Source organism: Micromesistius poutassou (genome assembly GCF_964030765.1).
Source record: "Micromesistius poutassou genome assembly, chromosome: 20".
NCBI lineage: Eukaryota > Metazoa > Chordata > Actinopteri > Gadiformes > Gadidae > Micromesistius > Micromesistius poutassou.
Window position 1 is genome coordinate 2295905 of NC_140290.1, and position 12500 is coordinate 2308404.

Sequence of the window (12500 nt, forward strand, 5' to 3'; positions counted from 1 at the left end):
CCAGTCCTGGGCGCCCAGGGAGGGTCTGGTCTGGGCCAGGGCGGAGGTGAGATGGGCCTGGCTCAGCAGCAGGCTGGACGCCGCCGACGCCGCGCGGCTGCCCACGCACTCCTCCTGCACGGCAAGCGGGAAGACCACGACGGATTCAGGAATACTGTTTGGGTGATCGCTCTCCAAACTGGTTGTTCTTATCTGCACATTATTTGCGTTACGGTCTTAAAGGCCCCATGGCATGCTACTTCATGGATGCTTTAATATAGCCGTCAGTGGGCCCCTAATGCAGTACTTGAAGACGTTCAAGAGATCCAGCCTTGGTGCAGAGTTACAGCCACTACGAGCCACGCCCACGATGAGCTCTCCACAAACGTGCCGTTTTTTAGAGGCGGGTCGTGGTGGAGGGTGGGGGTGTGGCCCTGAGCAGCTTGCGGCCACGGTACCACGCGCTAGTGTTTACAGTGGAACACTGAACACTCCGGGTGCTCCGGCGGGAGTCCTGGAGCTCTAGATCTAAATAATATCATATTATATTTAGATGTCTATATAATATAATATATATTATCATGGTCAAAAGCTGTTTGCGCCTCCGGATGATATTGTGAATCTCAAACGACTGCGTCGGGTTCTCAGACGCCTCTGGTTCTTCCACTTCAATATTAAGTACAGACTGAACCGCGAAATGGAGGAGAAACGGGCAACGGGCAGCGGGGCTCTGGTGGACAATCCCGGGCAACAATCCTTTTCTCCTCCATGTCGCTGGTTCCCAATTCCTTCTCAACCATGGCCGAGATAACCCCCACTACGACTCTCGTTGGGGAAATACCAGAGACCTCACAGAACCCGACGCAGTCTGGTCTTTACACCAAATGGGAGCTTTATGCAAGCTTGCGTTATTGTGTTGCGTGTTATGCGCCATAACACCAACAGCAGAACGGTTATCCAAATAACAAAGAACACATGCGTTACAGTGTGTGTATTCACACACACACACACACATGTGGCGCTCACACGGTCCTAGCTCATTGTCTCATTGGCGGGCCAAATTCTCTGGGCGGGCCAAGCAGAGAAAGGGGAGGTAACCTGGTCCCCATATGACGACATATGGGGCCAGATCCCAAATCGACATGTTTGAGCTTTCATTTTTTCCAAAGGCGGAGCAGGATAACTACTGCTCGTTTTACACCTCACGCAATCTTTAGCTACTGGGGGACCACGGGCAGGCTAGGGGAACTCATATTAATGTTAGAAAACCTCATAAAGTGAAATTGTCATGCCATGGGACCTTTATGTGGCCTCAGGTCAATGGCCACGCCCTCCACTCCTCCCCTCCCCCCCCCCCGCCGTGTCTCCACCACGGCCCGCCCATCACCTCTACCTCTACGCCCGCCCACACTCACGACGTTGGCCGTCCTGTAGCTGCTCTTCACCGTGCTGACGTCCAGCAGGAGGCGCTGCAGCTCGTCGGGGCGTGGCTCCTGGTAGCCGGCCCGCAGGGTGGGCATGCAGACCGGGGGGAGGGGGCCCCCGCCCCCGCCGCCGCCACCGCCGGCCTCAGACGACTCCCGGGCCAGCGGCCCCACACTGGAGTCCTGGGTGGTGGACCCGGGGCCCGACACGCACCCCAGGGAGTTCTGGAGGGGGGGGGGGAAGGAGCATCAAGACCAAAGGAGGGGAATCCACAGCACCATCTCTGGTGAGACGGGGCTTCTGGCTTCTGATTGGCTCAGAGGTTCTAATGGTGCCTTCTATTTGTTCACCCGACTCGATCTCGAGCGAGTCGGAATTTCCGAGTTACGAACCGGAAGTTGCAAATAGCACGCCCCCGAGGTCGGAAAAACGACTCGTCAACTCGTCTGAACTCAGAGGACCCCGAGTTCAGTAACAAAGATGGCTACCCCGAGCATCACACGTAAGTAAACATTGTGGTTTTCTACTATTTTAAGCACTTGTGTTTTTGTTTGTAACCAAATGAAGAAGTCGTACACATAGCACCGTATACTGTTACCTATAGGCATGTCGTTACAGTCTTATTATGTGTTAAATACCGCCTATTTTGTAGCTTGTGCCGCTGAAATCGGGTAGAGACGCTCCATGTTGCTATGACAACAATGCCGATTCTTGATTCAGAAAGCAGAGCTCCGACTCGTCTTGTTAACGTGTGCCAAATCGAACGAAAAACCCGGGGGTCACTCGTTTTTACGAGACGGATGTGACGTCACACACCCGAGCTGCAAGTCGCGATTTTGCGATTTTGAGTTGATATAATTAATAAATTACTCGTTTTATTATTATATTATAATATAATTATAATATAATTACGAGTTCTGGAGGGTGGGGGGGGGGGGGGGGCGGAGGAGCATCAAGACCAAATGAGGGGAATCCACAGCACCATCTCTGGTGAGACGGGGCTTCTGGCTTCTGATTGGCTCAGAGGGTCTAAGGCGGCGTCTCACCGGCGCCGACGGAGAGGCGTGGCCCAGCTCCGACTCGTAGGAGCTGCCGAAGTACAGCCTCCAGGCGCTGCTGTCGCCCCTCTGGGGCCGGGTGGCGGCCGCCGGCAGCTGGCTGTGCTCCAGGAGCACCAGGGACTGGTCCAGGGCCAGCGCCGCCGCCGCCGCCGCCGCCGCCGCCGCCGACTCGCCCGCAGAGCCGTCTTCCGACGCCGCGTCGCCGCCGCTGCTGCTGCTGCTGCTGCTGCTGCTGCTGCTGCTGCTGTTGTTGTTGTTCAGGAAGATCATGGAGGAGGAGAGGCTGCCGTCGCTGTCCGAGCCGCAGGCCGGCGCCTCCTGGTGGTGAGGGGAGGAGAGACCCGCTGCGTTACTACAGCGTTACGACAGCCCCCCAGCGTTACGACAGCCCCCCAGCGTTACGACAGCCCCCCAGCGTTACGACAGCCCCCCAGCGTTACGACAGCCCCCCAGCGTTACGACAGCCCCCCAGCGTTACGACAGCCCCCCAGTGTTACGACAGCCCCCCAGCGTTACGACAGCCCCCCAGGGTTACGACAGCCCCCCAGCGTTACGACAGCCCCCCAGCGTTACGACAGCCCCCCAGCGTTACGACAGCCCCCCAGCGTTACGACAGCCCCCCAGGGTTACGACAGCCCCCCAGCGTTACGACAGCCCCCCAGCGTTACGACAGCCCCCCAGCGTTACGACAGCCCCCCAGCGTTACGACGTAACGCCTGCGTCGTAACGCAGGCGGCAGCGGGGGGGGGGGGGGGGAGGGAGGTTCAACTCCCGGGAACCTTCGGCTATCGTCCTCTAGGTCGACCTCTGGGGTAATGTTTAGCCGGGTAATCATGAACCGATAACGCAGACCGTCGTGAGGTCTTCTGTGCGCCGGTCATGATTTCGATATCGTGTATTTTGTAGGGGGTTTCCTCTTGGCAACAAACAACTTCAACTTCAAACAGATGTCAAAGCTAATGAGGATGTACGTCGCCCGTCAGACACAACAGCTGACGGGATCCGAAGTTACTGCTCTCCACGAGGACCGCTTCAGGCAACCCCAAGCCTGTTCACTCACGACAGGTCCCGCTGGGTGAAATGTTCTGCTCAGTTGGATACAGCAACCCTGTTACTGCTGGATAACTGCTTAAGGGTCGACCAGGAGCTCTGAATCAAGGTGACGCGATTAGTGCTTCACAAGTTCTGTGTAACATGAATCATTTGTTTGGACTGACTGTCGTTGACTGATCCTCCATCCACCACTGGAGGAACAGCGTTTGAGTTATAACGCTCGTCAGTGTTAAAGAGGAGCAAGGGAGGAGGAGATTAACGCTCCAAGGACGACGTAGCAGTGAAGAGTGTAGAGAAACGATTACACGCACAAAGCTTCAGACAACAAATCGTAGCACTGGAGCCCGTCGTCATTAACAACACGTCCGTCAAGACCGTCTCTCCCTAACAAACTCAGACAATCAGCTCCCACACACCCTCGCGTCCCTGCACCAGTGGTGACCTTGAAGTCAAGTTCCCACAGCAGGCGATTTACCGAGTTCAAGTTGTCACTTATTTTCTATTTTTGGCGTCGGCCTCAGAGTGGACGGGACAGAACCCGGTTTGACCCTAACCTAACCACGGTCCTTTGGTGCCGCGCCAAACGACACACTGACGCACAGAGACAGCAGCAGAGCGATCTCATGAGCGATGACATCATCACCGCTGGCACTGTTGACTCCGAGGGGCCTACTGGTCAAATCAGTCAGAATCAGAATCAAGACCCTTCCTCACGTGTCCTTGTTCAATAATATACAATGGTTATACTTGTCTCTATCATGTATACTTTCTAAACAATCGACCAACGTTTAAATGTCTCCAATGTGGAGGACACGTTGCCTTGCAGATTCTACAACTGAGGTCAAAGTGTGCTGCCTTTACAGGTCAGAGGTACAGGTGACTTTGGTCAAAGTGTGCTGCCTTTACAGGTCAGAGGTACAGGTGACTTTGGTCAAAGTGTGCTGCCTTTACAGGTCAGAGGTACAGGTGACTTTGGTCAAAGTATGCTTCCTTTACAGGTCAGAGGTACAGGTGACTTGGGCAATCATGCATGAAATCCAACCCATCCTGTGAAGTTGAGATCACAGAGTTAAAGCTAGGGCAGAGCGAAGTCCTTTGAAAGGCTTCAACCGAACGCCCCCCCCCCCCCCCCCCCCCTTCCCTCCCCCTCTGAACACGTGACCAGCTCCTAGCCTGAGCACCGGGCCTGCCTCGCCTCGAGGAAACCTCCAGTCATGTGGAATGAGAGCACGGGCAGAGTGGAGTGCACGGGAGAGTGCACGGGCAGAATTCACAGGGAGAGTGCACAGGAGAGTGCACGGGCAGAGTGCACAGGCAGAGTGCACGGGCAGAGTGCACGGGGAGAGTGCACGGGAGAGTGCACGGGGAGAGTGCACGGGAGAGTGCACGGGGAGAGTGCACAGGGAGAGTGCACGGGGAGAGTGCACAGGAGAGTGCACGGGGAGAGTGCACAGGAGAGTGCACGGGCAGAGTGCACGGGCAGAGTGCACGGGCAGAGTGCACGGGGAGAGCGCACGGGGAGAGCGCACGGGCAGAGTGCACAAGAAGAGTGCACGAGAAGAGTGCGAGGCAGAGTGCATGGGAAGAATGCATGGGCAGAGTGCACGGGCAGAGTGCACGGGCAGAGTGCACGGGCAGAGTGCACGGGGAGAGCGCACGGGGAGAGTGCACGGGGAGAGTGCACGGGCAGAGTGCACGGGAGAGTGCACGGGCAGAGTGCACGGGCAGAGTGCACAGGCAGAGTGCACGGGCAGAGTGCACGGGGAGAGTGCACGGGGAGAGTGCACGGGCAGAGTGGTAGCCAGTCGGTAGGTCGGTAGACAGACAGACAGGTCAGCCCACCGATCATTTCATTAAGTCTGAATTAATGATTGGACAGACTTATTGATACCGGCCTTTTACTTTTTCGGTAAGAGCGTTTGACCGAAGAGGTAATAAACACTGGCAGGTATATCTATATAATCTATATCTAGGTATATCTATACAAATATGTCAAAAAAAAAAAAAGCCATTTAAAATTAAATTGCCTACAGTTGCTTCAAGATAAAGAAGTTGAGATGGATCGGGAAAATACAAACAATAATCCTCCGTCAGTCGCTGTGACCCAGAATACGTTCCTCCGGTGTGATCCGTCATCACGCACCCGTCACTGTCACACGGCGTTGACGATGACGTCATCGCCATCAGCATGCACGGTACTGACGGCAGGGCGGGGGGGCCCCCGCCGTGGAGGGTACTGACCTGCAGCGGGGGGGCCCCCAGCGTGGAGGGTACTGACGGCAGGGCGGGGGGGCCCCCAGTGTGGAGGGTACTGACCTGCAGCGCGGAGGGGCCCCCAGCGTGGAGGGTACTGACCTGCAGCGCGGTACTGACCTGCAGCGCGGGGGGGGCCCCCAGCGTGGAGGGTACTGACCTGCAGTGGGGGGGACCCCAGCGTGGAGGGTACTGACCTGCAGCGCGGAGGGGCCCCCAGCGTGGAGGGTACTGACCTGCAGCGCGGTACTGACCTGCAGCGCGGGGGGGCCCCCAGCGTGGAGGGTACTGACCTGCAGTGCAGGGGGGGGCTGGGGGGCCCCGCCGTGGAGGGCCTCCAGCTGGGCGTTGTACAGCAGGGCCTTGAGGTCGGCCCCGGTGAAGAGATGGGTGCCCTCGGCCAGCTGCCGCAGGTCCACGTCAGGGGCCAGTGCCAGGCCCCCGCTGAGGGCCCGCAGGATCTCCACGCGCTCCTCCTGGGGGCCACAGCAGCAACAACAACAGCTTTAATCAGGACACTTTGTACACACAGCCCTTATGTGTAATATCTGTGTATCTGTCTTATTGCATTTTGCACTACTGTCGTCTTTATTCATTTATTTGCACTATGGTCTCTGCTCTTTGCTGATGCAACGCTGCACATCTCCCCACTGTGGGACTGATGAAGGATTATCTTATCTTATCTTAGTTGGGATTGTTTTTAAAGAATGTTGTTGTTTTTTTATGTTGTTTTTTAAATTTTGTTTCTTGAAAAAAAAACATGAATGTTTTGCTCAAATATAATCTTTCTTAATAAAGGTTTAAAAGGTAATCTTAATTGCAAAAAACGGATTCAGTAAAAAAATACTTAATGACATAGAAGATGCATGCAGATAAGGAAATAAGGCAGAAAATCACTCACTAACTAACTAATGAAAAAGACAACAACATTGAGGATCAGCAATAAATTAGGACCTTTCCAACCAAGAAAGAAAACTGTTCAAAGGAGGTGAATGTCTGCTCACAGTCAACATGTGTTGATGAAACACTGTTCAATTACTGTTCAGGAATTCCGAAAAACATCAACGCGGTAAATCTACGTGTAGACACTATGAGACCTTACGTGACAAACTATCTTTATAGGGATAGCATTTCAACACACAGTTGTTGTAAACATTACGGTCGGTGGTCAGCCTGGCAGAACACGACGCCTCGCCCCTCCGGCTCCACAAAGACTAGATCTATCTGGAGCCACTGTCGCTTCGGCTCGGCTCAGTGACTAAAGAGCAGATGAAGGCCGTGTGGTGGTGCTCTTCAGCAGGGCTACCGAGGGCTACCGAGGGCTACTTAGGGCTACTTAGGGCTACCGAGGGCTACCGAGGGCTACTTAGGGCTACTTAGGGCTACCGAGGGCTACCGAGGGCTACTTAGGGCTACTTAGGGCTACCGAGGGCTACTTAGGGCTACTTAGGGCTACTGAGGGCTACTTAGGGCTACTTAGGGCTACTTAGGGCTACTTAGGGCTACTTAGGGCTACCGAGGGCTACCGAGGGCTACCGAGGGCTACTTAGGGCTACTTAGGGCTACTGAGGGCTACTTAGGGCTACTTAGGGCTACTTAGGGCTACTGAGGGCTACTTAGGGCTACTTAGGGCTACTTAGGGCTACTTAGGGCTACTGAGGGCTACTTAGGGCTACTTAGGGCTACTGAGGGCTACTTAGGGCTACTTAGGGCTACTGAGGGCTACCGAGGGCTACCGAGGGCTACTTAGGGCTACTGAGGGCCACCGAGGGCTACTGAGGGCTGCTGAGGGCTACCGAGGGCTACTGAGGGCTACTGAGGGCTGCTGAGGGCTACTTAGGGCTACTGAGGGCTACTGAGGGCTACTGAGGGCTGCCGAGGGCTACTTAGGGCTACTTAGGGCTACTGAGGGCTACTGAGGGCTACTTAGGGCTACTTAGGGCTACTGAGGGCTGCCGAGGGCTACTTAGGGCTACCGAGGGCCGCTGAGGGCTACTTAGGGCTACTTAGGGGGCCGCTGAGGGCTACCGAGGGCTACCGAGGGCCACTGAGGGCTACTGAGGGCTACCGAGGGCCACTGAGGGCTACTGAGGGCCGCTGAGGCAGGCGGGGGCGCTGGACTCACCACGTCAGGGGGGCGGCAGTACAGGGACTTGTCCAGACGCCCGGGTCTGAGCAGGGCAGGGTCAATCATGTCTGGACGACTGCTGGCCGCAAGCACATATACTCCTAATAACAACACATGCACACACACACACACACACACACACACACACACACGGTTTTCAAGACGTGTCCTTGGAGGGGGTGGCGGTGTGAAGTCCAGTAAACTAAAGGCGACAGGTCTTTAGGCGTCCACAGGGTTGTGTATGAGCTGCCAGATTGGGCTTAAGTGGCCAAAGTCACCTTCCCCTGTCCCTGCCTGCAACCTGTTTTATATGACCTTTCATAACACTGCCCGTTCCAAAAGCACGTGGAAAACAACTTTACAAAGCACTTCATGAATAATAATGCTCATTGTGTGTACGCATAACGTGACGCACGAGTTATCACTCGAGACCGTTATTATTGGCCTTTCTGAAGCCATAAGCTGTATTTGTTATTGCAAATAGGTAGCATTTGACCCAAAAAAAAAAAATATAATATTTATATAATATATATTGATAATAAAAGTTATTATCAAAATGAGCATAAAAATCATAGAATCCTTTCAGCAACAGGACCACACCGTGAGGAAGGCAGTGTTGTGCATGAACTAGTTCAAAAGAACTAGTTCATTGAACAAGTTCTCTATGAACTTTGAACTGAACGTAACATATTTTTTACTAAAGAACTTGAACTTGAACTAGTTCAGATATTGTGACGTTCTGAATTGACGCTTGGGTCCAGATGACGTGTTTATTAGATAGAGTTACTGCCTTAGTTGTGATTAATGAAACAGGTGTACAAATAATATCCACAACAATCTGAGATTGTAGTGATGGGCAGCAGGTAATGGAGAGGATTCATTTTAAAAGATAAGCACAGAATACTCACTCCCACAGTTTTTCTTTGGTTTCTAAAAAAAACTGTTAATGAACTGAACATGAACTAGTTCAAAACTGAACCGGTGTGAAACTATGAACGTGAATTTATTCATTTTCTTTTGCATGAACTGAACTTTGAACTTAGTTCATGGGAAGTGTGAACTTGCACAACAACACTGTGTAGAAGGTGTATGTTATGGGTGTGGTGGGGGGGGGGGGGTGTGACGGTGGTGTGACGGTGGGCCCCACCCTGCACCAGGACCACACTGTGTAGAAGGTGTATGTTATGGGTGTGGTGGGGGGGGGGGGGGGTGTGACGGTGGTGTGACGGCGGGCGCCCACCCTGCAGGCCCTCCACCCCGTCCAGCTGCGTGAGGAGCTGGTTGACCACGCGGTCCGTCACCCCCGTGCTGTCGTGGCCGCGCCGGGGGGCCAGGGAGTCGAACTCGTCGAAGAAGAGGATGCAGGGCGCGGCGGCCTGGGCCCTGCAGGACGGACGGAGGGAGGGGGAACACACCCGGGTCAACACCTGCTGCGTGTTGTTTCAGTGGGACTCTTCCCGTTCGCACGTTCGTCTTCTGTCCTGTGTTCTGTTTCGTCGGTTTGAGCTAGGTTCTTTGTGAAGCGCTTTGTCCATTCCTATAAATATATGGTCCTCATTTATATAAAGCGCTTTTATCCAAAGCGCTTCACAGTGTTGACTGACATTCACCCGTTCACACACCGAATTCATCATTGTTATTCTAAATATTATTAGGAGTCATTTATAATCAAGAGGTGGCAGTGGAGGGGCCTCTGTAAGGACGGAGGGGGGTGGGGGGGGGGGGCTGACTCACCGCTGGAACACCTCACGGACCCCCTGCTCGCTGGCGCCAATGTACTTGCTGAGCAGCTCTGGGCCCTAGTAGTAGTAGTAGAGTAGAGTAGTAGAGAGAGGGATGAAACCAAAGCCGTGTGTCAGTGTCCTCTGTTTACAACCAGCTCGGCCCAACAGACTCAAACCTCCTCCAGGGAGACGCTCCTCTCTGGAGATCAGCTTTAAACTTTAAGCCCAACCACGAAAATAATTGATTATAAATGAGTTGCATGTTTCTCCGTCCAAATAGGAGAAATATTAGACTTAGAAATGTATCTTTCCATTTAGAAAACAGACATATTTACACGCAAGCATATTAACATTTAAATTCAAGCCACTGTGCAACATTCTTTTAGAGAACCAGGGCTTCAATTTCCTCTTTCAGAATGGGGTGGAATTCCCCCCTTAAGAGCTTAATTAGTCTTACATTTGGGCCCTAACACTAATTTAAGGGATTCTCTTCATTAAATTCCTTCCTGTGCGTTTGTCGCCAGATCAAAGATAGTACAAAGGTACAGATGCACCACCGAAATCGGAAGATGGTTCGTCAAGTGAAGTCAACAGACCCCCGAATTCACACCGTCGCGTTTTTAAATCAGACTTTCAGCAGAATTTCTTTCAGACAACAAAGTGAAATGTGTGCGGGATTGTCCCGCATTATGCTGGCCTCAGGTTTTCTAACCCTGCCCCCCCCCACAGGCCCCTGGGGCCCCTGGAGGAACCTGGGGGGGAAGGTTCCTCCAGGGGCCTCCAGGGGCCCTCTCCAGGCGGGCGGGGGCGGGAGGGCGGGGGGGGGGGGGGGGGGGGGTACCTTGATGCTGATGAAGTTCATGCCGCTGTCCCGGGCGGCGGCCCCCGCCAGCAGGGTCTTGCCCGTGCCGGGGGCCCCGTACAGCAGGACCCCGGAGCGGTGACGGATGGGGAGTCTGGAGAACAGGACCGGGTACTGGGGGGGGGGGGTAACAGAGGAGACCCGGGAGGGACCCTGGTTAGTCTCCACCAGGCAGACGGGTAACCCGGACATAGCAGGAGCGCTGCTCGATTATGGGAAAAAAAAATCAATCATCACGATTATTTTTGGTCAATATTGAAATCACGATTATTCACACGATTATTTTTTATAAAAATAATCGTGTGATTATTTTTATAAATTATTCACTTATTAGATTATTCACACGATTATTTTTTATAAAAATAATCGTGTGAATAATCGCGATTCATAACGAAATCGTGATTATTCACACGATTATTTTTGAGTTTGAAAACATGATGCATTAAATGCATCATGTTTTCAAACTCAAAAATAATCGTGTGAATAATCGCGATTTCATTATGAATAAATTTTATTCATAATTTCTCTCCGAAAAAAAAAACACTTTGTAAATGAGAACTTTGAAATTTCCCCTTAGAAAAATACACAAAATGGTCAAATAGAAAATAATGTCCAGATATGAATCCAGCTGTTCTGAAATTTCTGTAAAGAAAGATTATTATTATTTTTTAAATAAATAAAAATCAATAAATAAATCGTTTCAACTCGATTATATTAGTTTGGTGACTGTTTCACGCTAAAATCGAAATCATTATTCGATTAATCGCCCAGCCCTACATAGCGGTAGACACCAGAACGTGTTTTACAATTGACAAAATTCTGGTTTATTTGGGCATTTAGCAGACGCTTTTATCCAAAGCGACTTACAACGTTTCACACAGCTGGTCAGGAGCAGTCAGGGTGAGGGCGTCTCGCTCAGGGACACCTCCACACAGCCAGGAGGAGGAGGAGCCGGGGATCGAACCAGCAACCTTCCGGTTACAAGTCAACCCGCTCCACCTCCTGAGCTAAGCCCAGCCCTCTCTCTCCATTTCATTTTGGTGGATATGAGCGCAGGGAGAACACAACAGTGAATATGAGCAGGTTGTTCTCTCCCCTCTGCTCTCGGTCCAAACCCTCCTCCAGGGGTCACCTTGTTGGGAGTCTTGGAGGACGGGTGCCTGGACCAGAGCTGCTGCCCACTAGTGTTGCTTTCGTCAACGAAAATGATAACTAAATATCGTCGTCAACGAACCTTTATACATAGTCATACATAGTAGATTCCTACACTGCATATTTTATTTTATATTTTATTTTATTGGCTATCTTTTAGCATTTGTAAATGTCCTATATATGTGGAATTGAATTGAATGTTTTACTTAGTGTTAGGATATGTCTTGTCTTATCTGTTGTGCCTGTGCACACTATCTGTTTCACCGTGGGAGAGTAAACGTCCTCTCGATTCCTTTGTATGTTTGACACGTGAAGAAATTGACATTAAAGCTACTTTGACTTTTTTTTTGACTTTGGCTTTTTAATCACGTGAGGAAAACGAGACGAGACGCAACGAAAATGCTGGTCATGTGACGATAACGATAATTTAAATACAGACTTAATGTGGTTTACAAAATAAAAACGATGCTAAAATGTGTCTTCATTTACGTTGACCAAAACAAGACGAAATGTTCTGACGTTGTTTAGTCTCGTTTAGACGCTGGGCGACGTCACCTCCTCGATCGCCACCCGCGGGGATTTCGATTCAGAAGATGTAGCCGCGTAGCCTGGTGCTACCAGACCATCGTACTTCATTTCATTTGTACAGAAGGTCTGGAACTGCTGTAATTGGCAAACGTTCACTCACTTGGAGGCGGGTGTCTGTTGAAGTTTAAAACTATTGGATCTGCCCAGTGCCACTCTGGATCTGCCATAACCAATCGCAATAGCGTTTGGTCGTGACGTATGTCATACGCCGGGACCCGCCGAAAACTACGTTGCGCGCATGCGCAGGCTGTGTACACAAACAAAACAAGATGAAG

General features: G+C 52.0%; 1 protein-coding gene across 1 annotated transcript in view; it reads right to left on the reverse strand.

Annotated features, from left to right (window-relative positions):
• Positions 1–3: 3 nt before the first annotated feature.
• pex1 (peroxisomal biogenesis factor 1) overlaps positions 4–12500 on the reverse strand; it is a gene marked incomplete at its 3' end in the record, with an annotated part of 30194 nt that continues 17697 nt past the window's right edge. Inside the window, 8 exon segments of the mRNA XM_084484787.1 lie at positions 4–114; positions 1395–1628; positions 2451–2783; positions 6065–6247; positions 7897–8000; positions 9140–9282; positions 9634–9698; positions 10465–10599. Coding sequence (XP_084340913.1) covers positions 4–114; positions 1395–1628; positions 2451–2783; positions 6065–6247; positions 7897–8000; positions 9140–9282; positions 9634–9698; positions 10465–10599 — 1308 coding nt within the window.